At 41.0% G+C, this 27,406-nt stretch overlaps 1 protein-coding gene across 2 annotated transcripts in view; it reads right to left on the bottom strand.

Moving 5' to 3' along the window:
* Arid4a (AT-rich interaction domain 4A) overlaps nucleotides 1-27,406 on the bottom strand; it is an 85,184-nt gene that overhangs the window by 52,560 nt on the left and 5,218 nt on the right. For both annotated transcript variants that reach the window (XM_048361859.1, XM_048361860.1), the window contains exons 4-8: nucleotides 26,470-26,535; nucleotides 25,186-25,276; nucleotides 16,846-16,925; nucleotides 16,665-16,759; nucleotides 10,841-10,973 (exon numbers count right to left, since the gene is read on the bottom strand). In XM_048361859.1, coding sequence (XP_048217816.1) covers nucleotides 10,841-10,973; nucleotides 16,665-16,759; nucleotides 16,846-16,925; nucleotides 25,186-25,276; nucleotides 26,470-26,535 — 465 coding nt within the window. The remainder of the gene's footprint in view (nucleotides 1-10,840; nucleotides 10,974-16,664; nucleotides 16,760-16,845; nucleotides 16,926-25,185; nucleotides 25,277-26,469; nucleotides 26,536-27,406) is intronic.

Genomic DNA, 27,406 nt, shown 5'->3' with positions numbered 1-27,406 from the left:
CAGTTTCTTTAATACTAGGCCCTATGCTGCAATCTAGCACTATCCAAGATCTTTAGATGTGGAAATTTATAGAAATGCGAGTTCTGCAGTGTTCAGTTTAGCAGAGGAAGAGCCACATGGGACTGAGAACCTGAACTTGCACATTTGGGGGAAGTAGTGTGTTCTTATGTGGGGCAGGGATGGAAGCAACAGCCTTGCATATACTAGGCTGAAGTGCCAGACTTTGAAGTCAGGCCCCACTTTACCACGCGAACCCCACTTTACCACACGAACCCCACTTTACCACGTGAACCTGAGATAAGCAGGCCCTGTGAGCAGACCCAGCACAAGCTTATTAGGGCTCAGCTGGTCAAGATCTCTAACCAGTGGAAATGCTTAACTCTGACTGCCCCCAGAATGCCTCGAGCCCTGAGCCAATCAGATTTGTACCTGTGTCCTAATCTTGCTTGCTTAAACACCTGATTGCTGTAACTTTGTTTTTGCCTTTATAAGCTCTGTGTAACCGCAGCTCGGGGCTCCCTCCTAACCTCCGCTGTGTCAGAGGGTAGGACGAGGCCCGAGTTGCAGCTCGCTTGAATAAAGCCTTGCCTTGCTTTTGCATTTCGGAATGTCTGAGTCTTGGTGGCCTTCTTGGTGGTCATCTCGCGACTTGGCACAACATTTGGGGTTTCGTCCGGGATTGCCCCAGAGACCCCCGAGACCCCAGACTCCGAAGGTAAGGAAACAGCACTGTTCATTTGTCTTGTCCTGTAATTTGTCTGTTTGCTTTTGCTTATTCCTTAAAGGGGTTCTCGAAGGGGTTGTCGAAGCGGATGCGCTTACTCGGCAATCCCAGGGAGACTGGGGGACGCCCCAGACTCTCCACCCTTACCTGAGTCCACTTGGGTCCACTCCTCCTGCACCCTTGTGGGAGGTTATGGTCCAACTTAGGTCTGCTCTTACTGCTTGCAGGAGGAGGCTTGTGGGCCAACCTAGGAGATCTCCAACTCATAGCTTTTCTTATTCTCAGGCCTGTGTGTTGTATTGTTTTTTTGTAGCCTTTTGAACTAAACATCTGATCAGAGCTATGGGTAACGTTCTATCTTGGGGACCTCCATCTAGCCCCCTGGATTTGACCCTAGCTCACTGGAGGGAGGTCAAGGAGATGGCTCAGAACCCGAGGTGTGGCCCGTAAGGAGAAAAAAATCACCCTGTGCAAGTCAGAATGGCCCATCCTTGAGGGTAATTGGCCACCTGAAGGGAGCTTTGAATCGACACCCCTCATTTAGGCTATCTAGACCAGATTCCTTATATAGACACCTGGAGGGAACTAGTTGACAGGGACACTCCAGCTTGGGTTCAGCCCTTCTTAAAATGTTTCAGGGGCTGGGAATATAGCCTAGTGGCAAGAGTGTTTGACTCGTATACATGTAGCCCTGGGTTCAATTCCCCAGCACCACATATATAGAAAATGGCCAGAAGTGGCGCTGTGGCTCAAGTGGCAAAGTGCTATCCTTGAGCAAAGAGAACCCAGGGACAGTGTTCAGGCCCTGAGTCCAAGGCCCAGGACTGGCGCAAAAAAAAGAAAAAGTTTCAGCTGTGCCCTCCGCTCTGGAGGGCCCTGACCCGCAGCCGCCACCGACAGGGGCAGACATGGAGCCAGCCCAAGCCACCCGCAGGCAGTGGGGAGTGATCCCACCACACAGCAGCGCTGTCGTCTGTGTTTGTAAGTCTGACAGTCTCTTTTGTGTCAAACCTGCATGAGACGTACAGGCGACAGCTCACAATCAGTGTGAGTGTCCGCAAAAAAAAAAAAAAAAGAACTCTGAGGGGGACCCCCACCCAGCCTTCTTAAGCAGAAAATTATTTGGTGTGCTGAGATGTTTTACTAAGACTAAAAATGTTTTACTAAGACTATCAAGCCCTGGAAAATGAGGCTGGAGAATGCTAAAAACATTTGTTAAAGGTTTTTGTCTTAAAATTTGGGTGTTGCAGGGCTGGGGATATGGCCTAGTGGCAAGAGTGCTTGCCTCATATACATGAGGCCCTGGGTTTGATTCCCCAGCACCACATATACAGAAAACGGCCAGAAGTGGAGCTGCGGCTCAAGTGGCAGAGTACTAGCCTTGAGCAAAAAGAAGCCAGGGACAGTGCTCAGGCCCTGAGTCCAAGCCCCAGGACTGGCCAAAAAAAAAAAAAAAATTTGGGTGTTGCAGGAGTAAGATACCTCTTGCCACTGGAAAATGTACGGCTGATGCTTATTCTGCGTGCTTTAAGATCTTTGGAATATGTATGTGTGTGTGCATGTGTGAGGGTGAACATGTTCAAGACTGTTAGTATGATATAAAATTGAATGAGTTTAAGTTTAAATTCAAATGGTCATCAAGTTTGGGCATTACCAAATGCTTTAAAGGATTATTGCATTGTTTTAAAGAGGAACTATAGTTAAAATATGTTTAATTAAAAAAATCAGAGCTAAGTGTCAGAAATTTGGATGTAAAAGGATATATATTAAACTAATGGGGATAGCAGTAAACTCTCAACTCTATGTATGTAGGAAGAAATGGCAAAATGGGCCAATGTTTCTCACTAATATATTGGAAAGCTGAATGGATAAGTATTTCTAATTGTAATTCTTGCATTAAGGAAAAATTGTCATTTGAGTTCAAAGGTCTTCATGCAGTAACTGGAACTGAGGGAAAAAAAAAAGATGCTCTTTTGAAACAAGCAGTCCGTAGGCAAAGGGCGGCACCTGGTTTCAGAATGCCTGTGAGATTCAGTTTTTCCAATGCACATAAAAGCTAAAGTGTTGGGTTAGTAAAAAGGCTTTGGAAATCAAGAATACATTTCTAGATAAGAAATTTGGAAGTAAAATTGTCCTAAATAATTATTGCAAAGTGAGAAAAGGAGAATTATGGCTACCAAAATGTTTAATTGCCATTCCAGCTTCTTTGTAGGTTTTTTATAAGTTTCCAGCAGGCCCACAGAGAAGCACAGGTGATTCCTACAAGTTTGTCAAGATCTAATACTGGCCCTTAATAAGTTCTAGGTAAGAGCATGCTTAAAAACTATTTCTGTGTGGACCACCTTGGTGCTTTTAAGTGGAGTAAAGTGGCCTCTTGTAAGACTCACTGATCTGAAATCTGCAGTTCGAAGCCAGCCCGGACAAAGAAAGGTCCCTGTGAGAGACTTGTCTCTAATCAGCCAGCAGAGTGCTAGGAATGGTGTTGTGTGGAGCTCAAAGTGGTAGGGTGCTAGTCTTGTGCTGGAGAGCTGGGGGACAGCGCTCAGGCTCTGAGTCCAAGTCCAGTGGAAAGTCACTCCTCCTGGGACAAAAGTGATAGAGCATCCAGAGGCAGTAAGCCACTGCTTGGATGGCAGAGATGGTGTCAGATCCTAGAGTCACTCCTGTTTGGCCTTTCAAAAGTTAATCAAAGCCGGGAAGTCCTAGAAGAATAGTTCGTAAGCATGCCTTATTAATGCCCATGTCTGTCTACTGGGCAGGAACTTGCCAGTCATCTGTGATAGTGATTAGTAAGGGTAAGTTTGTCAAATGAGAGGATAGTTTAAAATCCCAACCACCACATCTACTCAAAGCTCTGACTGGCAGTGAGAATTTTAAGCTGATACATCTGTTCAGGAAAGAAAGCTTGTAGACCTGAGATTGTGTCCTTATTGAGATCTGTTAAAGGCCTGCAAAGGTAATTTTTTTTTAGGTCATCAGAGATCAGTTCCCCAGCCAGTCAGGAAAAAGCTTTTACAAACTAGAATGTTAAAAGGCACAAATTTGTAAACCTGAAGTCACCTATCTGGGCTTCATATTAAAAGAGGGCAAGCGTTGGCTGTCAGATGCACGTAAAGTGACTGTGCTGAAAATCCCTGTGCCTAAGTCAGCCAGACAAGTTCCTGGGAACAGCAGGCTTTTGCCGGCTGTGAATACCTGGGTTCACTGAGATGGCCAAGCTTCTATATGAAGCCACCAAAAACCTCCCAGAATTTCATTGGACTGAGCAGATGCAAAAAGCCTTTGAGGCAATCTAGAAAAGCCTTCTGGAAGCCCCTGCCTTAGGCCTACTTGACATGAATACCAAGAGGGGGGCTACTGACAGCCGAAGGAAAGGCCATTAGAAACAAGCAGGATATTTTAAGCCTCATCTGGGCCCTATGGGAACCAGCAAAGATTGCCATTATGCACTGTCTGGGTCATCAAAAGGGAGTTGATTCGGTGACTAGAGGGAATAATCTGGCCGACCAGGCAGCTAAGGAAGCAGCCCTTCAGCCCAGAGAAGTATTGACTCTAGTAGACCCAGAGCCATGAGCTTTGCCTTCTGTGCCCCAGTATTCCCTAGAAGACTTGGAGTGAATAAAGAAAATTCCTATGGCCCACAAAACCCCAAACAGAGAAGGAAACAATGGCTGGTGGAAAACTTGTGAAGGGAAACTTATCTTGCCACAAGGGCTGGGTAAGGGGATCCTTAAGAGAATCCACTGAGGGGCTGGGGATATGGCCTAGTGGCAAGAGTGCTTGCCTTGTATACATGAGGCCCTGGGTTCAATTCCCCAGCACCACATATACAGAAAATGGCCAGAAGTGGCGCTGTGGCTCAAGTGGCAGAGTGCTAGCCTTGAGCAAAAAGAAGCCAGGAACAGTGCTCAGACCCTGAGTCCAAGCCCAGGACTGGCCAAAAAAAAAAGAGAATCCACCGAGCTTCTCCCTCCCATGGGAACCCGAAAAATGCAGGACTTGCTCCGATACTCCAAAGTGAAAATTTGAAAGGAGATCAACTTATTGAAAATATTGTTAAAAATTGTAAGGCCTGTCAGCTCACCAACGCCCCCAGTTACTAAAGGAGCTCGCCTCCGTGGGGATAGGCCAGGCGTGTATTGGGAAGTAGATTCCACAGAAATTAAACCTGGAAGATTTGGATACAAATATTTGCTAGTTTTTGTAGACACCTTTTCAGGATGGGTTGAAGCCTATCCAACAAAGCATGAGACCGCGAATGTAGTGGCTAAGAGGATCCTGGAAGACATCCTACCCAGGTATGGCTTCCCATCCACCATTGGGTCGGACAATGGACTGGCCTTTATCTCAAAAGTAAGTCAGGGAATAGCCGCTGCACTGGGGACGGATTGGAAATTGCATTGTGTGCTTATAGACCCCAGAGTCCAGGACAGGAAGAGAGAATGAATCGGACTCTAAAAGAGACCTTAACTAAATTGGCCTTAGAGACTGGCGCAGGCTGGGTGTCACTCCTTCCTTTTGCTCTGCTTAGAGTAAGAAATTCTCCCTATCAGCTTGGCTTTACTCCTTTTGAAATAATGTACAGGTACCTCCCGCCCATTATCCCTAGCCTTCAGACTGAATTGCTTGCTGATTTGGATGATGCTGAATTTTTGTGTAAACCTGATTATTTGCAGCTCGTGCACAAGAATATGTGGCCCCAACTTAAGGCATTATATGATTCTGCTTCTGTCCCTACCCCCCATTTATTCAGACCAGGGGACTGGGTGTTCATCCGGAGGCATAACCCCAAATCCTTAGAACCACGGTGGAAGGGACCCTACGTAGTGCTACTGACTAAGGTAGACAGCATCACCACGGGTCCATTGCTCCCACGCCAGGCCAGCTGACCCCTTTGCCCTGGACGACGACTACCGTGGTGGAACATGGGAGTTCTCCAAGCACCCGACTCAGCCGCTTCGCCTTCGCCTCAAGAAAAGAAAGTTAGACTGAATATCGTTATAATTTTCTTTTTGCCTTCTTTCCTTGCTACCCTGGCTAATGTTGACGTTAACCCTCACCAGCCTTTCCAATTATTTTGGCAGCTCACTCCAAAGTGGGGTGACCCCTTATTTAGCAACTAAGGAAGCCCCCTTAGGAACCTGGTGGCCAGACATAGTAGTAGACTTATGTGATCTGGCCACAGGCAACTGGGATGTGCCACATCACTTGGACCCGAACCTGAATAAGCGACTTTCCCAGTGTGATGAGCAGGAGTCCTGTCCAGTTTGATGTGTGCAGTCCCTTGGTAAAGTAGACTAAGGTTATAGGTTCCTGGCTAGGTAAGGTCAACGCCCCTGAGTCAGCCTGAAGTTACAGAAGATGATCATCACCCATCAGGCCCCCTTTAAAACCGAGGGACCAGAGTTTTTGGGAAGATGAGACAGGATAAACTAGAGGCATGCAAAACAGAGGTACAGAGACTGTACTTGTGAGAAATGGTGACAGGCCCTTTGGTTACTACTTTGGGCCCTATTGGCCCATGCCTTATCTCTGTATCATCCCCTAGACATGCAAGCCATTGAAATGGACAGAATGGAGCCATGATTGGCTCCCAAGGTACCAAAGAAAAGAAAGGGAAATTAAGTGTCAGACTTTGAAGTCAGGCCCCACTTTACCACGCAAACCCCACTTTACCACATGAACCTGAGATAAGCAGGCCCTGTGAGCAGACCCAGGGCAAGCTTATTAGGGCTCAGCCGGTCAAGAACTCTAACCGCTGGAAATGCTTAACTCTGACTGCCCCCAGAATGCCTCAAGCCCTGAGCCAAACAAATTTGTACCTGTGTCCTAATCTTGCTTGCTTGAACACCTGATTGCTGTAACTTTGTTTTTGCCTTTATAAGCCGCTGTGTTGGTGGGTAGGACGAGGCCCAAGTTGCAGCTCGCTTGAATAAAGCCTTGCTTTTGCATTTCGGAACGTCTGAGTCTCAGTGGCCTTCTTGGTGGTCGTTTCGTGACTTGGCACAACAAGGCAAATACTCTATCACTGAGCTACTACACTCCACATCCAATTGTATTTTATTTTATGTTTAAACTTAACCACAAACAGTTAATGACAATCATACTAAAGTCTATATCCAGAGTATCTAATATTCTTAGTAGAGCTAGGTGCTAGTGGCTCATGCCTGTAATGATGCTGAGATCTGAGCATCACAGTTCAATGCCAGCCCAGGTAAGAAAGTCCATGAGACCCTTCATCTCTACCAAAAACCTGGAAGTGGGGCTGTGTCTCAAGTGGTAAGGGACCATACTTTAGCTAAAAAGTAAAGGGACTGTTGTAGAGCTGACTTCATCTTGATTAGGGAAACATGGTAGGAAATGTTGGGGAGAGTAGATTAGGTCAACCCGACCCCAAAATTCTGCTTCTGTGAATGGCTTGCTTGTTTGTTGGTTGCTCTACCCCCTGCGTGAACCTCATACATCTGTGAACTTATTGCATGCCCTACCCCCTGCATCAAGTCCCTACATCTGTGCTACACTTTTACCTTGATAAACCCCAATTTGAGGGCTGCTCAGGGGCACAGTGGCAGCTCCCAAGTCTGTGATGTGTCCCTGCCTGGTCAGCCCGCTTTTCAGGGGCATAATTTCAGCTCCCAACTCTGTGCTACGTCCCTGTCCAGGCAGTTCGCTTTTTTGCTTCCCCAATAAACCCGCCTTTTTGCTGGAGACTGTCTCTGAGTGGTGGACTCTTTGGGGGACGTGGAAACACACCCACCCAACCACGTAACAAGACAGTGCCCAAGACCTGAGTTCAAGGCCCAGTACTGGTGAAAAAAAAAATCTTAGGAGTCACACACATCTCAACATGAGGTGGAGATAAACTATTGCTGTTAGGTGCTTGTAGTAACATAGTTGTGCCTTAACTGTAACAGAGGGACAAGCATAAAAGACACAGAAAACATGTCATTTACAGGGAAATGGATGAACACTGATAAAAACTTAAGTGAAGAGAGGGAGGCTCAGAGCAACTACATGTTTTTACTCATATGAAGAAGTTTGATCTGAAATACATACGTGATAACACAGTTATATGTATATAAACACAAATTGACTAAAGGATTGTATACTTTGAAGAAGAGTCATACATACTTTTAGATGTATATAGCAAATTTGGATTCATTTTATTCTGGCAGTACTGGGGTTGGAACTCAAGGCTTTGCCCTTGTAAAACAAAACACTTTACTATTTGATCCACACCTCTAGCCCTTCTTGCTCTGGTTATTTTTGAGATCGGGGTCTTGCTTTGGGCCGAGGCCAGCCTGGGCTACAATCCTATTTATGCTTCCCACCATAGATAGAATGATGGCTGCATGTCAGTACACCCAGCCTTTTCTTCTTGTTGTTGTTGGTCATAGAGTTTGAACTCAGGGCCTGAGCACTATCCCTGAGCTCCTTTTTGTTTTGTTTTGGTTTTTTTTGCCAGTCCTGGGCCTTGGACTCAGGGCCTGAGCACTGTCCCTGGCTTCTTTTTGCTCAAGGCTAGCACTCTGCCACTTGAGCCACAGCACCACTCCTGGCCGTTTTCTGTATACGTGGTGCTGGGGAATTGAACCCAGGGCTTCATGTATACAAGGCAAGCACTCTTTGCCACTAGGCAATATCCCCAGCCCCCTGAGCTCAAGGTTAGTGCTCTACAGCTCTACACTTTGAGCCACAGTGCCACTTCCAGTTTTCTGGTGGTTAATTGGAGATAAGAGTCTCAGGGACTTTCATGCCCAGGCTGGCTCTGAACTGAGATCTTCAGATCTCTTCAGAAGCTAGGATTACAGATGTGAGCCACCAGCACCCAGCTAGCTTTCTCTTTTAAGCTGGAGTCTCATAAACTTTTGTCCAGTCTGGCCTCAACCCACAATCCTCTTCATCTCATGCCTCTTAGGATTGTATATATGAGCCAAAATCTTGAAGGCAATGTACTCTAATCTTGTAATTCTCTCTTCTAAGGAACTCATGTTTTGTTTTTCTGGGAGGTTGTTTGTTGTAGTATTGGGGATCAGACCCACAACTTTGTATACACTAGGCAAGTACGCTACCACTGAAGAAACCTCACTTTTTTGATAGTTTCATAACTCAGACTGGCCTTAAAACTTTCTATATAGCTAAGGTTGATCTCCAAATCATAGTTCTCTTGGTTCAGCCTCCAGAGTACTGGGATTATACACTTGTGCCACCCTACCCAGCTTTCTTATAAGGAATTAAAGCCAACTTTGCAGATCCTTAGTTAATATTGGTTAACTTAAGGCAAATTAAAGGCTCAGAGAAATTTAATGTGTTGCACAGGAGACAACTAAAGAACTTTTAGGGGAAAAATAACTTGTAGTGATTATAGTGAAAACAAGAAATAAGAGCTAGGGATTGTTCAAACATCCATTTAAAGAATGCAAAATAAGGGCTGAGAAGGTGGTTTAGTGGTAGAGTGCTTGCCTAGCATGCATGAAGCCCTGGGTTCGATTCCTCAGTACCACATACACAGAAAAAGCCAGAAGTGGTGCTGTGGCTCAAGTGGTAGAGTGCTAGCCTTAAGCAAAAGAAGCTCAGGGACAGTGCCCGTGCCCTGAGTTCAAGCCCCAGGACTGGCAAAACAAAAAAAAAAATCAAGAATGCAAGATAAGGTAGACTCAGTAAAGGTTTATTTACTTTTACTTTTGTGTTTTGTTTTTTTGCCAGTCCTGGGGCTTGAACTCAGGGCATAGGCACTGTCCCTGGCTTCCTTTTGCTCAAGGCTAACACTCTACCACTTGAACCACAGCACCACTTCTGGCCTTTTCTATATATGTGGTACTGAGGAATCAAACCCAGGGCTTCAGGCATGCTAGGCAAGCACTCTACCACTAAGCCACATTCCCAACCCCCCCCCCAACCCACCCTTTTTTAAGACAGTGTCTGTGTTGTTTGGGCTAGCCCCAAACTCCAGGGCTCATGCCAATGTCTTTTTTTTTTTGGCCAGTCCTGGGGCTTGAACTCAGGGCCTGAGCACTGTCCCTGGCTTCTTTTTGCTCAAGGCTAGCACTCTGCCACTTGAGCCACAGTGCCACTTCTGTATATGTGGTGCTGGGGAATTGAACCCAGGGCCTCATGTATACTAGGCAAGCACTCCTGCCACTAGGCCATATCCCCAGCCCCTCATGCCAATGTCTTGTCCCAGGCTCCCCAGTAATTGGGCTACAGACGTGCACCACTATGACAAGTGAAGGTTTATTTTTGAGAATGAAACTGTCATGACAAAATTAGTGATTTTAAAAAGGATTCCTCAAGCTAGGTACTGTTGACTTACACCTATAATCCTAGGTACTTAGGAGGCTGAAATCTGAAGATCCAGGTAGTAACCGGCCCAGGCAGGAAAGTCTGAGACCCTTATCTGCAAAGAGCCAACAAAAAGCCAGAAGTGGGCATGTAACTCAACTGGTAGAGCACCAGCCTTGAGAAATAAAGTTAAGGAATAGCTAGCTTCCCAGGCCCTGAATTCAAGCCCTGGCACTAGCAAACACACACAAAATGAAAGTGAATGTAGGAACAGATTTATCTTTAAGGCTGGGCACTCGTGGTTCATGCCTATAATATCCTACTACTCAGGAGACTGAGATCTGAAGATCAAGGTTTGAAAACAACTCAGGAAGACAAAAATTTTGGAACACTTATCCCCAGCTCACTAACAGAAAGTGGAGCTGTGGCTAAAGTGATAAAGTCGGCTGCATTTGGAAAAAGCAAGTGCAAGCATGAGGTCCTACATCCTGGCTAAGTTTAAGACCCAATACCAACACACACAAATACAAACATATACACAAGATGTTTTTTAAAATTCTACAAGATTCATATATATTTCAGAAAGAATTCAGGGTCAAGCTAAGGGAACCTGAAGGTGTAAAATAGCAATAGCATACAGGGAAAGAGGCCACTAGGAAAAACTTGAAGGACCTGGAAGATCTCAACAAGTGATTATAGAGTGAACTGAAGGAAATGAAATCTGAATTTACTTGCACCTGATGGTTCAATTTTTAAATTGCAGTAAAGTTTGAATGTAGGTTATATAATACTTCCAAAGTCTTCTAAATGACTAAACAAAGAAACTTTACTTACCAAAGCAGGATACCACTCAGGCTTCTCAGTCGTAGATACCACACTTACAATTTTTCCTAATAATTCATCATTAAGACGACGCTGATCTTCATTTTCATCTTCACTACTCTCTTCTTCCTTTTCATCTTCAGTACTGTAAGTTATAATAATTAGGTCATTATACCAGTATACACAATACTTGACACAACCATAGTGCTGTGACTTTAATATGTTGAATTCAGCTCCTAATATTCTATCCTCTATTATTCTTCTTTTCCCCCCTGATCAGTCATGAGCCTTGAACTCAGGGCCTGGGCATTGTCCCTAAGATTTTTTGCACAAGGCCAGCGGGATACCAATTTGAACCATAGCTCTACTTCCAGTTTTCTTGTGGTTAATTGGAGATAAGAGTCTCATGGACTTTATTGCTGGGGCTGGCTTTGAAACATGATCCTCAGATCTTAGCCTCCTTAGTAGCTGGTGGCATGAGCCACCAGCGCCTGGCCTGTCTTCTACTCTTATTAGAACTGAGGAGATGAATACTTCCTAGGCCCCATATAAGTAGTTCTAAGCTGTCCATCTTATTAGATGAATGAGTACTAGAAATTAACTTCCTATGCCATCTACCAGCTGGAGCCAAAAACATTTTTTAATGCCACAGTCCCAATAAGTTAACTTTAATTATTTAAATAACTTTCTAGGTAGCTGAAATTTACCCTTAAATGTCAATAATATGTATTGTTTTGTTTTGGTGTCAGTCCTGGGGCTTGAACTCAAGTGTGTACAAGGCTAGCACTCTACCACTTGAGCCACAGCTCCACTTCTGGCTTTGTTTTCACTCTTTTTTATTTAGAGAAAATCTCACAGACTACTCTGGGCTGACTTCAAACCTCAGTTCCCAGATCTCAGGCTCCTGAGTAGCTACTACTACAGGCATAAGCCACCAGTGCCTGGCTAAGCCTATAGTTCCTTTTATTTTGTCAGTCATGAGGCTTGCACTCAGGGCCTGGGAAGCCTATAGTTTTTAATACTGATTTCAGTGATGCAAAAGCCATTTATTTCCTTATCTTCCTATAGTTTTGTTCTTTGTTGTTAAGACTTGTCAGCTGTCAAGCTCCAAATTTTATTGTCTGCATTGACTAATCTTTCTTTACTTCTGACATCTTTACTTCTTCTCCACTCTGAGAAATTAGATGACTCAATTTGTTAATCATTTACTAAAAGACTATGGGACAAGTTTATGAATAAAATACCTGAACATTAATGATTTATGAAATATGTATTCCATACTGAGTTTTTTTTACATACTGAAGTTTATACATATGCATTTTTGATATTCCCCTCAAAGTAGTAAGACATTATCAATCCCACTTTCCTCAGTTACAAACTAGCAAAAATATCTTGCAGGGGCTGGGAACATGGCCTAGTGGTAGAGTGCTTGCCTCATATATATGAAGCCCTGGGTTCGATTCCTCAGCACCACATATATAGAAAAAGCCAGAAGTGGTGCTGTGGCTTAAGTGGTAGAGTGCTAGCCTTGAGCAAAAAGAAGCCAGGGACAGTGCTAAGGCCCTGAGTTCAAGCCCCAGGACTGGCAAAAAAAAAAAAAAACTTACAGTTTTGTGAAAATTGGTACTCATATATGTTAATAAGTCCAAAGAGGCTCATGAAGTGATTTTCCCAAAATGACATATCTAGTAAGTGATGGAACTAAGATTTCATTTGGGTCCTTAGAGGTTGTTTTTTTTTTTTTATTTGTTTTGCAACTTATATATTGACTTTGCCTTTTAAAATCTTCATTATACATACCCCAACAATAACAAGCATATCTAATACTTAGATCTGAATTTCTCAATACTACTTTCCACTAAAAGGAACAAGGATCCCCTGAAGAAATGGCCAATTACAAAATAAAGGGCAGAAAAAAATTAACATGGGCCTAGGATACCTTGTTGTGTCAGAAAGCAACAAAGTGCTAAAGAAATAGTGATAATGTTTCAAAAGAGCACTGGTGGCAGCCTGAAAAGACTTATACAGGCCAAATCTGGGACATACATATCAAACTGAATATTTTTTTTTGGCAGTAATGGAGTTTAAACTCTATGTTGCACTTGGTAGGCAGGTGCTCTACTACTGGAGTAAGCCTCAAGTCTAAAATAAACTATAGTCTATTGAGTAAAACTAGAACCCAGTACCACATAGCGATAAGAAAGATTTTCATGGGCTGGGAATGTGACTTAGTGGTAGAGAGCTTGCCTACCATGTATGAAGCCCTGGGTTTGATTCCTCAGTATCACATAAACAGAAAAAGCCAGAAGTGGCACTGTGGCTCAAGTGGTAGAGCCAAGTCTTGAGCCAAAGAAGTTTAGGAACAGTGTCAGGTCCTGAGTTCAAGCCCCAGGACTAGAAAAAAAAAAAAAAAAGAAAAGAAAGAAAGGAAGAAAGAAAGAAAGAAAGAAAGAAAAAAGATTTTCATTATGGCTAGATGACAATTAAATTTAACTAAGCAAAGTAGCAGGAATAAAAAATTAGAAAATCGGGCTGGGGATATAGCCTAGTGGCAAGAGTGCCTGCCTCGGATACACGAGGCCCTAGGTTTGATTCCCCAGCACCACATATACAGAAAACGGCCAGAAGCGGCGCTGTGGCTCAAGTGGCAGAGTGCTAGCCTTGAGCGGGAAGAAGCCAGGGACAGTGCTCAGGCCCTGAGTCCAAGGCCCAGGACTGGCAAAAAAAAAAAAAAAAAAAAAATTAGAAAATCACCATTTTGCTGTCTTAGTATCAGTAGTAACTAATTTATACAAGAATTCCAGTGGGAACTGGGAATGTGCTTAGTGGTAGAGTGCTTGCCTAGAACGCATGAAGACCCTGGGTTTGATTCCCCAGCATCACATAAACAGAAAAAGCCAGAAGTGGTGGCTGTGGCTCAAGTGGTAGAATGTTAGCCTTGAGCAAAAGAAGCTCAGGGACAGTGATCAGGCCCTGAGTCCAAGGCCCATAACTGGCAAAAGAAAAACAAGAATTATCAATGGGTGAAGAGAATTTGACAATATATTATTTAAGTAATCCCAAAGTAACATATAATGCTGAGCATTTCATAGCTCTCACCTATAATCCTAGATACTCAGAAGGCTGAGACTGGAGGATCACCACTCAAAGCCAGCCAGGACAGGAAATGTTGAGTTTCTTATCTCTAATTAACCACCAAAAGGCCAGAAGAAGAGCTGTGGCTTAAGTAGTAGAGGACTAGCCTTAACCAAAAAAAGGTCAGGGACAATGCCCAGGCCAAGTTCAAGCCCCAGGACCAGCATAAAAAAAAAAAAGAAAATAAAAAGAAAGTAACCTATGATAACTTTAGCAGACAACATCCTAGGTGATCAAAGTTAGCAGTGCCAATAATGGGACACACTGATAACATGCACTTATTAAGAGTGTTTATCCTAATAAAGACACAGACACAGTGTTGCTGTCAAAGATGTATAACCTAATTCTATAAATGAAGAAACAGACAAACCTATCTTGAGAAAGTCTACAAAACTACTTGACTTGTACTCTTTTTTTGTTTTGGCCAGTCCTGGGGCTTGAACTCAGGGCCTGGGCACTGTCCCTGAGCTTCTTTGCTTCTTTTTGTTGTTGTTGTTGTTTTGCCAGTCCTGGGCATTGGACTCAGGGCCTGAGCACTGGCCTGGCTTCTTTTTGCTCAAGGCTAGCCCTCAGCCACTTGAGCCACAGTACCACTTCTGGCCTTTTCTGTTTATGTGGTACTGCGGAATCGAACACTGGGCTTTATGCATGCTAGGCAAGCACTCTACCACTAAGCTATATTGCCAGTCCACCTATACTCTTAAATGCTGATATTATGAACAACAAAAAAGTCTAAAGACCTATTTTTAGATTAAAAGAAATTTATAAAACACAAAAATGAAATAGTGTATAATCCTGGACTAGAACACGGATTGGGGTGATTACTGAGAAAATTGGCAAAATTTAAAATAGTAACTATGTACATTGTTAGGTGACAGTATCCAATCAAAGTTAAACTTTTTGAGTCAGAGCATGATGGTGTAGGACTATAATTCCAGCACTCTGGAGGTTAGGGTAAGTGGATTACAAGTACAAGGCCAGCCTTGGCTATATAATGAAACCTTTTCTCAGCACATACCCCACTTTACTAAAAATTAAAATTTCCCATTTTAGCATGCATAATTTGATTATTCAGGGGCAAAGAGTCATAATAGTTGTCATGTACAAAATATAACTATATGTGTATAAATAGACACAAAGGAAGAATATTCAAAAAACAATTTAATGAATATAGTATATGTAAGCTGTTTATATTACTGTTACAATTTATAAGTTTGAAATGATTGTGAAATAATAAGAGTAAAAAAGCACAAATGCTGGCATGGCAGCATTCCCAACTACCAGGGAGATCAAGATGGGAGGATCAAAGTTACAGGCCAGCAGTGGTAAAACTGTACTGAACCTCTATGTCAAAAACAAACCAGGCAGGCTGGGAATACGGCCTAGTGGCAAGAGTGCTTGCCTCGTATACATGAGGCCCTGGGTTCGATTCCTCAGCACCACATATACAGAAAATGGCCAGAAGTGGCGCTGTAGCTTAAGTGACAGAGTGCTAGCCTTGAGCAAAAAAGAAGCCAGGGACAGTGCTCAGGCCCTGAGTTCACAGCCTAGGACTGGCCAAAAAAAAAAACCAAAAAACAAACCAGGCGCCATGGCTCATGCCTATAATCCTACCTACGCAGGAAATCTGAGGATCACAGTTTGAAGCCAGCCCAGGTAGAAAAGTCTGTGAGATTCTGTCTCTAATAAACCACTCAGAAAAAGCCAAAAGTGGTGCTGTGGCTTAAGGAGTAGAGCACTACTAGCTTTGAGCACAAAGAGGCTCAGGGACGGTGTCCCGGCCCTAAGTTCAAGCCCCAGAACCTTCAGAAAAAAACAGCCAAACCTACTCAGGAGGCTGAGATCTCAGGGTTGCCCTTCAAAGCCAGCCAACGCAGGAAAGTCCATAAGCCTCTTATCTCCAATTTACCACCAAAAACCCAGCGTAAAGCTATGACTCAAGTGGCAGAGTGCCCAAGTATAGTGCTCAGGCCAAGTTCAAGCCCCAGCACCAGCTTACAAAAAGAAGAAAAGAAAAAAAGCAAGGTGGTGGTTCATGCCTGTAAGCCATACTATTTGGGAAGCATAGGTAGGATAATCACAGCCCAAGGGTTATTAACCTAGTCAAAAACCAAATCTAAAAAATTAACTAAAACCTGTCTAAAAACTGTCTAAAAAATAACTAAAAGTAAAAAGGATTAGGAGCCTAACTTAAATGGTAAAGTGCTTGGTACGCATAGAGCCCTGAGCTCAGACCCCAGCAAAATCATCAGACCAATAAAGGACTCTGGCAAACTAACTTAATACAAAAGTTGCTTTTTGAAAACTTGTCATAATTTTTTTTTTTTTTTTGTCATTCCTGGGGTTTGGACTAAGGGCCTGAACACTGTCCCTGGCTTCTTTTTGCTCAAGGCCAGCACTCTACCACTTGAGCCACAGCACCACTTCTAGCTTTTTCTATGTATGTGGTCTGAGCAATCGAACCCAAAGCTTCATGCATAGGAGAGAAGTACTCTACCACCATGCCATATTCCCAGCCTCAACTTGTCATAATTCTTGCTAGTAGGAATAATTAAGGATGAAGATCTGCTCAGGATAAGATGTCTCACATAAGAAAGCAAAATGCTATAAATAAGTTACCCAATCAAATTAAATGATTCTGGGGGAAAACTACCCACTCATGTTGTGCTAACTGTAATGTTATGATATAGGAAAAACTCACACAGGAAGTGAAGACCTCCTTCCTCTGTTTGTCTTCTTTGCAATTACTGGAGTTCCAAAATGCTCTGGATTTGTTAATGGAAGCTGGTCAAGAGTCTGGAAAAGAAACAGATGAGTTGAGTTAATGTTTTATAAATCACTAATTGGTCTTCAACCCCTAGGGTTCATCACTACAGCCCTACCTCACTCTCAGCAAAATGTCTCTCCCCTTTCAGGCAAAGTGAGGTGCGTCTCAATGTCCTCTCATCACCATCATCAAATACTATAGTAAGCAAAAAAAACAACAGAGAATTTAGGCACATGGATTAAATCAAATTTAACTGTACAGAATCCTATCATTGCTGTTTATTTAGAACTTCATGTTTATAACAATCATTATTTGTTTAGCCATTTTTCAAAATCTTTTAAAATGAACATACATTTTTCACTTGGTAGGGATCACACAGACACAGGTTTAATCATGGCCCCCAACTTCCTAAGTAACTCCACTGGCTTTTTCAAATTCAGTCACTCCACTATTATCATCTCTTATTCTTTTTTTTTTTTATGATGTTGGGGATTGAGCCCAGGGCTTTGAACATGCTACACAATTGCTCCATACTTCAGTTCTGCCTCTAGCTCTTTTTATTTTTTATTTTTTTATTTATTTTTTTTTTGGCCAGTCCTGGGCCTTGGACTCAGGGCCTGAGCACTGTCCCTGGCTTCTTCCCGCTCAAGGCTAGCACTCTGCCACTTGAGCCACAGTGCCGCTTCTGGCCGTTTTCTGTATATGTGGTGCTGGGGAATCGAACCTAGGGCCTCGTGTATCCGAGGCAGGCACTCTTGCCACTAGGCTATATCCCCAGCCCCCTTTATTTTTTTAATCATTATTGTTTTGTTACTGATATAGGATCTCATTACTACATTTGCCCTAAATGGCCTCAAATTCTCTATCTTTCTGCTTTTGTCTCTTGATTGACTAACATTACAGGCTTGGGTTACCATACCCAGTTCAGAATAATCTTCTAAGCTCATTAGCAACCTAATCAAAGTACAGATATAAAACTGCCTTCTATCTTTGAAAAAGTTGCAAAGACCTGAATTTATTTTTATATTTATTCATTTTGTGTCTTTTTTTTTTTTTTTTTTTTTTTTTTGCAGTAACAGTGCTTGAACGCGCAGCCTCACTGCTTACTAGGCTGGCATTATACAACTTGAGCCATGACTCTAGCCCTGCTTTTTCTGCTTTTTTGGAGACAGACTCCAGTGAACTATTCTGCCCTTGCTAGCCTTGAACCTTGATCATCCAGCAATAAAACCATTTTTTCCATGGGAAAAATCATTTTACTTCAACATACTTTATAATCAGTAGAAGTGGCAATCAAAACCAAAAGGATTTCTCAAAAGGAGATTATAGTATAAATAACTGTCTTGTAGTCATACATAAGAGTTTTTCCAAGTGTAAGTTAATATAATCAGTTTAGAAAATGTTTTAATTCACAGAACTATTTGAATGTGTGTCATATATATGAATATTTGATACATTTATTAAATAGTTTTTAAGGATTTTTCTGACCTGGAAGACTCAACAACATAATGGATCTATTAATCCTGATATCTTTGATAACCAGAATCATGAAGAAGCTCCTTTCATGTTAAAAGCATTCAAAAGACCAAAACTTTGTAGGCATTGAAGAATGAGTCTAGTATTTTAATAAGACTATGATTACCTATTATCTATAGTAAATTTAGCTTCCTTTTATTTCAGACTTACCATACAGCATACCAAGAGAAAATAAATCAGGCTAGAATAATTTAATAATTCCAGGAAACATTAGATACTTGCCAAAACGGCATTTGTATAGATAATTCACTGAGTGCCATTTATTTGAAGTATTATCTAAATACAAATATTAAATATTAAAGCTTATTTGAGAAAAAAGATAAAGCTGCAACTCTGAAAGCAACATTAAACATATTAAATAGACAACATTAAACATACTAAACAGACAAAAGGCTATAACCAAGGATTTAAATGTTAACCTTTATCTGTTAGAATTCAAAGAAACAAAACCCAAAGAATCTAATTTTCTGTACTAAGAACAAAAGACCTGTCTACCTATTACATTAACACTGACACTATAGGACAATAATGACATTAATACTGACACTAAAGGACAATAATTAACCTAAACTATCCTACAGTACAATTGCTATCATTTATTAGCATTCCACCGTGTTCTGATACATTCAATAGCCTCTCTGCAAAATAGGAATCACTAACTACCTTTAATTGATAAGACATTTGGAACCAGAAAGGTGATCTATGAGCACAACTTGATTGATCGTGTCCAGAGACCCCAGTGAGTGCCTCACACATGTACTCAGGAGGCTGAGATCTGAGGATCATGTGTTCCAAGGCAGCCTAGACACACAAATCTCTCAGAGACTCTTATCTCCTAACAAAAAGCCACAACTCAAGTGTGGACCAAGTGATAAAACATCAGCTATGAGTGAAAAAGTGGAGCAAGAGCTCTGAATTCTAGTGCCAGTACTGGAACAAAAATACAGAGTATCGGGCTGGGAATATGACCTAGTGGCAAGAGTGCTTGCCTCATATACATGAAGCCATGGGTTCGATTCCCCAGCACCACATATATACAAACGGCCAGAAGTGGCACTGTGGCTCAAGTGGCTCAAGTGGCAGAGTGCTAGACTTGAGCAAAGAGAAGCCAGGGACAGTGCTCAGTCCATGAGTCCAAGGACCAGGACTGGCGAAAAAAAAAAAAAAATACAGAGTATCACAAGGAATAGCCAAGAAATGTGAAGAATTAAGTGTAAAAATAAAGGAACTTACACAAACTTAGGTATAGACTACATGATATAGCCCATTGCTGCTCCTAGGCTACCAACAAGGAACAGAGCCAAGAATTCTGACTTCAGAAAATAAATACTGTTAACATTATATGTGTATACAGTAGTAGTGATTAGTACAATATTAATGAAGCAAAAACTTTAAAATTAAAAGTATATGTGTAAGGGGGGGCTGGGAATATATGGCCTAGTGGTAGAGTGCTTGCCTCCTATACATGAAGCCCTCATATACATGAAGCCCTGGGTTTGAGGTTTGATTTCTCAGCACCACATACATAGAAAAAGCCAGAAGTGGGGCTGTGGCTCAAGTGGTAGAGTGCTAGCCTTGAGCAAAAAGAAGCCAGGGACAGGACTTAGGCTCTGAGTTCAACCCCCAGGACTGGAAAAAAAAAAGAAAGCATATGTGTATATGAACAGAGCTTAATGTACACATCTGTAATTTCAGCACTCAGGAGTTGAGGCAGGAAGTTTAAGAGTTCAGAACCAGCTTGATTTAATAATGACAGTCTCCAAAAAAATGGATATATCTATATATGTGTGTAAATAGATAGATACAAATATAGCTTTATATACTCTAGGTTAAAAACCAATGAGCTTCTTGTAAAAGTAATTACTTTTGAGGAACCTGTACACTGTTTCATGACTTTACTAATTTAAATTTTCACCAACAATAAATATCGGTTCCTTTTTCTCTCATCCTTATCAGCCATTCTAACAAGTGTGAAGTGGTACCTCATTGTGCCTTTTATTTACATATCGCTAATGATTCATATTGAGTATTTTTACACATACAGCCATACCTCAATGAACAATGGGAGTATGTGCCAATAAATGTGTGGGAAGGTGACTTCATCACTGGGACACTAACAAACCTACTCCATACCCAGGTGCACTGTACCATCTATTGCGCCTAGGGAATAAGTTTATAAAGTATGTTCCTATGCTAAATGTTATAGCAACACTAGCACAATTATGAGCATTTGTCTTTAAACATAGAAATGTCACAGTAAATACAGAGTATAAAAGATTTTTTTAAATAAATTTGTATCCAGGCCCTGGTGGCTCATACCTGTAACCCTAGCTCAGAAAGCTGAGATCTAAGGATTATGGTCCAAAGCCAGTCCAGGCAGGAAAGGCCAGAAGACTCTTATCTCCAGTTAGCCACCAGAAAACCAGAAGTGGAGCGGTGGTTCAAAGTGGTAAAGCACTAGCCTGAAGCAAAAAGAGCTCAAGGACAGCCCCCAGTTCCCAAGGTCAAGCCCCATGACCAACCAAAAAAAAAGAACAAACATTTGTACGGGGCACTTAACCTTGTGAAACTTGCTTGCCTGCAGGACTGGCCAGTTTCCCTGGGTGAGCAGATGAGTGAGAAGAAAGGCCAAGGATGTCAGTGTGCACTACTGTATACTTTATAGATACTGTACTTACGCTGTATCAACTTTACCTGTTTTTCAATAATAATCTTAGCTTATAACATTTTTATAGATAATTTTTGATTAATGTTTTTATTTGTATGCTTATATTAGCCTTTTGTCTGTTTACTATGGTTAATGTTGCTTTCAGAGTTGCAGCTTTGTTTTCTTCTTACAGATACTACTTTGGGATACACACACACACACACAAACACACGTATTTGTGGCACTCTGTGAATTATCTATACAAATTGCCATTTGGGGCCAGGAATTCCAGCTCAAGTGGGAGAACAAGTTCAAGCCTAATACTGACAAACAAAACATTGGTACAATTGTACAAAAATAATGTATGCTATATCCTTATTCTGTGAGGTTTGCTTGTTTCCTCTGTGTGTGTGCGCGCGCATGTGTGTGCACACATGCCAGTACTGAGGCTTGAATTCAGGGCCTTATGATGTCCCCTGGCTTTTTCACTCAGTGCTGCCACTTTACCACTTAAGCCCATTGCCACTTCTGGTTTATTGGCAGTTAACTGAAGACAAGAGTCTCAAGGACTGTTCTGCCCCAGCTAGCTTCAAACTGTGATCTTTAGTTCTCAGCATCTTGAGTTGCTAGGATTATATGCATAAGCTACTAGCACCCAGCTATTACTTGCTTTTTGAGACAGGGTATCCTGAGCTAGCCTCATATTCATGATCCTTTTCTCTCCACCTCCTGAATGCTAGGATTACAGGAATACACTGCCTCACTTGTTGCTTTTTACTTGTGGAGTTTTTCTTTCCTCTCAAGCTTTTAAACTTCTTGTGAAAAACTAAGATGTAAACACACAGTATCATAGGCCCACAGAGGGTCACAGTATCAATGAAACCATGTTCCACCGCCACATGTCCCCCTGGAAGTCTTCAAAGGCAGGAACACATGGAGTGGCCATCTTGTGACAACAATGCAAATGGAACATCTCCTCAAGCAGTTGTCTAAGGTTAATTTATAGTTAGCAGGTTTTTTGACAGTAGTAGTATACTCTAATATAATAATAAACCACTCACATAGTCATATGCTGTCCTCATCAATTCTTATGTACTGTCCATAATAATATGTGCTTCATTTGTGTATGACTGGCTGTGCAATAAGTTTGTTTACAGCTGCATCACCACAAGCAAATGACTAATGTGTTACTCATGGCTCCAAAGACATTAGGTACAGGAACTGTTCAGACCCATTATAATCCAGGAATGCGCCATCACATATGCACTAAGACACTGCCTGCAGTATGGCACTCTGAAGAACATCACTGTCTGTAGGCCATTTGTAGGTCTTCTTTTGAGAAATGACTATTTAGGTCCAAGTTTTCTATTTCAGTAACTAACAACTTAAAACATTTTTTCATTTTTCTCAAAATCTGTCTCTACTTCTCAGTGTTTGGATCTGTTTTCAAAGTGTGTACTAGTTGTATCAAAATCATCTAATATGCTTATTAAAAGAAACCTTCTTGAACTGCCATTCTCAGACCTGCTCATTAAATTTTGAGTCCTCAAATCCTCTTTGGGTACTGGGTTTGAATTCATGGCCTCACACTCACCCTTGAGGCATGCCTTCAATCTGGAATTTTGCTTGTTATTTCAGAGATAGAATCCCTCACACGTTTCTGTCCAAGCTGGCCTAGAACCTAAATCCTCTGGATCTCAGCCTTCTGTTTGTACAAGTGAACAGTGTGCAACAAATCGTTTTTTTTTAAACTAACTACAATAAATTTTTATATACACTAATGCTTGAAACTTCAATTAGATTCCAAGTCATTTGAGAACAAGAATTATGCAATTTCTTCCATAATTATCCAATATGGAAAATCTTACAGTAAATGTTGTAGCAACTAGTTTGTAGGAATGCTAAAATGCCACTCTTATAGAGGACAGAGAATCATAAAAGGATGATTATTTGGGGATCTGGAAACCCAGGATATGAAGAAAGGAAAGGAATTGCTGCTGTAGCCACGAGCACACTTGGGAATGAATGAGTACCGCATACAACACAACATTAGAATCTGATCTGATTATGGATCACAATTTCACAGGATTCCACACAAACTCCTGTAATTTTTACAAGTGCCTTGCTTAATGTAGCAGAATTGTACTGACTTAATTTTGCAGAGTTACAATTAACTTCAGTTTTTAAATCATTAACAACTATCGATAGTCTCAACTAAGCTTACTAAAAATACATAGTTTAGCATAATGGTATTATAAACTACGAACTTAGAGGAAGTCAAAGGAGGCTTTTAAAATGGTAGAAAAGTCTCACACAGCAAAACTGCTAGTACTAATGGAAGAGACAGGAACTACAATTTTTAAAGCATGTTCTTCACAGTTTTGAACATCAACTGCAGATGAATGACTTTTACCCAAAAAACAAGTCAAGTAAAAGTAAACCTAAGAGATCATTTCTTTTCCTTTGACAAGGAAACCACATATTTTAATCAAACTATTTACATCAAGATGTAAGTGTACTATTGGTCTCTACTGTGATCCAGAATCTTACACATTATCTGCAGAACTATAAAGCTTAAAAACTATTGAGAGGGCTGGGAATATGGCCTAGTGGCAAGAGTGTTTGCCTCGTATACATGAAGCCCTGGGTTCGATTCCTCTGTACCATATATATAGAAAACAGCCATAAGTGGCGCTGTGGCTCAAGTGGCAGAGTGCTAGCCTGAGTTCAAGCCCCAGGACTGGCAAAAAAACAAAACAAAACAAAAACCTATTGAGAGACTTGGAAATGTTATGATTGCTATTCTCATGAGCATAACGATAGCAACTCTTTTAGAACTATTCAGGTTTAAATAGACATTCATACACACACAAAAAAAAATACAGTTAAAAAAAACAAACAAACCAGGCTGAGCACTGGTAGCACACGCCTATAATCCTCACTACTCAGGAGGCTGAGATCTAAGGATTGCGGTTCAAAGCCAGCCTGGGCAGGAAAGTCCCTGAGACTCTTATCTCCAATTAACCACCAGAAAACAGAAGGGGCACTGTGGCTCAAAGTGGTAAAGTGCTAGCCTTGAGTTGAAGAGCTCAAGGCCAGTTCCCCAGCCCAGAGTTCAAGCCCTATGACCGACCAAAAACAAATAAAAACAAACAAGGCCTAAGATGTAGTTCAGCAGCAAAGCACTTACCTTGCAAATACAAAAAAAGAAGAGACCTCCAAAAAAAACAAAAACAAAAACAAAAAAGTGCCAGTTTTTTTTAAAAAACGGACATTCATTCTAATACATGCTACTTCTCACAGAAGCTTATTAAACTTAGCATCAGTTTACACATGGACTGTTAAGTATGCATTCACACTAGCATATTATTAAAGCAGTTGTAATAAGGGAATGACTGTGACAATAATTAAATATTAGGTTACAGGACCTGGGCTTGAATCTTCTCTGAATGTATTTTCAGTCTGTAAATTCTATGGTAACATCTACACTAACTTTATATAAAACAAGTAGTAGTTGCACCCATGTCATCTTAACTGTAATGACAGTAGAAGTGAAAAGATCTGATTATTCACCATATTGTTCTTTCAGTGTGTTTTAGGAATAAAACGAATCATGTATTTAATTTTCCTAAAGAGAAATGCCTAAGTAACCTAAGACAGAACTACATTCCTGCGTGAAACAGATACAAGTGGCCACATTATTATAAATGGTAACTATTTTTGTTACTAGCAGATCATCATTTAGCTAGCTATAGGCAGGAAATAATACATGGTTCTCTGTGAACACAATATTTCAGTGAACCTACAAGGTAAGATATATGTAATCCCAAAATAAATATATGTATTAAATTATTTAACTAACTGGGCATAGGTGGATCACACCAATCCTAGCTACTCAAGGAGATCTGAGAAACGTGGTTCAAAGCCAGCCCAGGAAGACTCTTATCTCCAATTAATCACCAGAAAACCAGAACAGGTATTGTGGCTCAAAATGGTAGAGCCCTGGCCTTGCCTTGAGCGAAAAAGCTCAAAGACAGTAGTGCCCAGGTTCTTAAGTTCAGCTCAAAACACCTGTCTGATTAGGGCCCAAGTTCACATCACAGTCATACCCAACACCCACTCCCAAGAAGAAAACACAACACAGTGGCTGCATAATTTAACAAAAGATAACTTTTCTTCTTTGCAGTTACAATGGTTCTTGACAGTGTCCAGGCCCTGAGTTCAAGCCCCAAGACTGACAAAAAAAAAACAACAAAAAACTTAACTACTTACCCACAGTATACCAACTAGCATCTGTCAACTTGCTGATAATAGCTTCCTGAAACGATCCATCAGATGTCCTTGTTTCAACAATCGCTCCAACCTAAAACATGGAACCCAAATTTCCTTACCAAATCAAAAAAATACTTCTGATAATTCTTCCTTACTCTGGTTTATAGTAATTTGAGCTTCAAAGCTCTTTGGCGTAAGTAAGAGAGCTACTTGCAAACTGAAAATTATTGCTCAGAAAGGGCAAATAATTTGCAAAGTCCAGTCTGAGAACTCAAACACTTAAATATAAGCACTATAAAATCGTAAGACAACCAAATCAGTCTCAATATTCTTTGACAGCAACACTGAATATTGTATTTATCACTTGTATTTATGGGACCATTTCTTTATTTTTATATTTTTATCTAACACCATGACTCAAACTCAGTATCTGACATCTTTACTCATTGGCTCTACCACCTGGGCCACATCTTCAAATTCTTTTTTTTTTTTTTTTTGCTAGTCCTGGAGCTTGAACACAGGGCCTGAACACTGTCCTTGGCTTCTTTTTGCTCAAGGCTAGCAACCTGCCAACTTGAGCCACAGTGCCACTTCCAGCCTTTTCTATATATGTGGTCCTGAGGAATCGAACCTAGGATATATGAGCACTCTTGCAAGAAGGCCATATTCCCAGCCCCCACATCTTCAAATGCTATGGGATCTTTTAGATAAAAGTTCACCTGGAGAGAAAGCAGTGAACCAGTCTGACTTCCTTTCAGCTACCAGATCCTTGTATATCAGATATTAACAGAAGTGGTACTCTGACGTAACAATGACATATTACATAAACAAATGGTCAGAAATGGATGGAAAACACAATATAGGTATTCATAAAATTGAGTTATGAAAAAGTTTATTTTGTAAATCAGAATAACAGAAAATTCAAGTTTATGACACTGGCATATAACTTACCCTGTATTGGCTCAGATAGAACAACAATATAAAAAACAATGTGAGATATTCAGTCTAAGAACTCAAAACAAAAGGTGGGTAAAAATGTAACAAATTTAAATACATTGAACTAGAAAGATACAATTATGGCCATAACACAATATATTCTAATTATATAAATATCTCATTTATATTTTTATTTTCTGATGCACATTTTATAAAAGTTTAAGTGTACATAATTGTACACTCTTGTACATAATTGTACACAATTGTACATAATTGTACACAATTGTACATAATTCAATAAAGTATATGAGTCACTAGTGTAGATTGTAAATTGTGGAAGATACATACTCTTAAAGGACCCTTTACTTGGTCATCTTGTACCAACTGTGTTGTATTATCCTGTTTCAAGAGCACCTGAAAAACATGTATACAATAGTTGGCATGTTGCTTTTAAACAGATACACTTATAATAACACTGTAAAGGATACATTGTAAAGGATGTACTGTGCCTTCTTAGTACTCTGTCATCACCTCTGGAGTTACCATTGTTACTTTGTCATATATTTATTGTCCCTCTCATTAGCTGTTAGTTCCTTGAGGGCTAGAGCCCTCCTTTATTACTATATCCCCTGCAGTTAGCAAGTGTCAATGCATAATACTGGCATTTAATAACTGTTTACTAAGTGAACTATAGAAGATTTACAATCTGCAGTGATTGCTGTAAAAAGAACTGATTTTAATGAGTTTTATCAGTTAAATCATAAAAAATACAAATACATATGTATGTGTATACACATGCATGCACACATGCTCACACATGCACACACGCGCACACACACACACACTTGTCCATTGTGGGCTTGAACTCAGGGCCTGGGCAATATCTCTGAGCTCTTTTGCTCAAGGCCAGTGCTCTACCACTTGAGCCACTTCAAATTTTCTGGTGGTTGATTGAGATAAGAATCTCACAGATTGTTCTTCCCAGGCTATCTTTGAATCACATCCTCAGATCTCAGCCTCCTGAGTAGCTAGGATTACAGGCATGAGCCACCAGTGCCCAGACATACATACATATATAATAAAGTACCAAGCAGCCAGGCTTGGTAAATAAATAAACAAATCATCAAAGAGCCACAACAATACTAACACAAGAATCTCATATTTAGTATAAAAATCTTATATAGTTTTATACTCCATAGGCTATATGAAATAAAGAAGTAAATGTCAAATGACAGTCTAGTAATGAAATTCCATCAGCAGATCAAAATCTAAATAGGAATTTTAA

Source organism: Perognathus longimembris, chromosome 14, assembly GCF_023159225.1.
Source record: "Perognathus longimembris pacificus isolate PPM17 chromosome 14, ASM2315922v1, whole genome shotgun sequence".
NCBI classification, from domain to species: domain Eukaryota; kingdom Metazoa; phylum Chordata; class Mammalia; order Rodentia; family Heteromyidae; genus Perognathus; species Perognathus longimembris.
The sequence above is the reverse complement of the archived record's forward strand: the minus strand, read 5'-3'. Positions and strand labels throughout refer to the sequence as shown.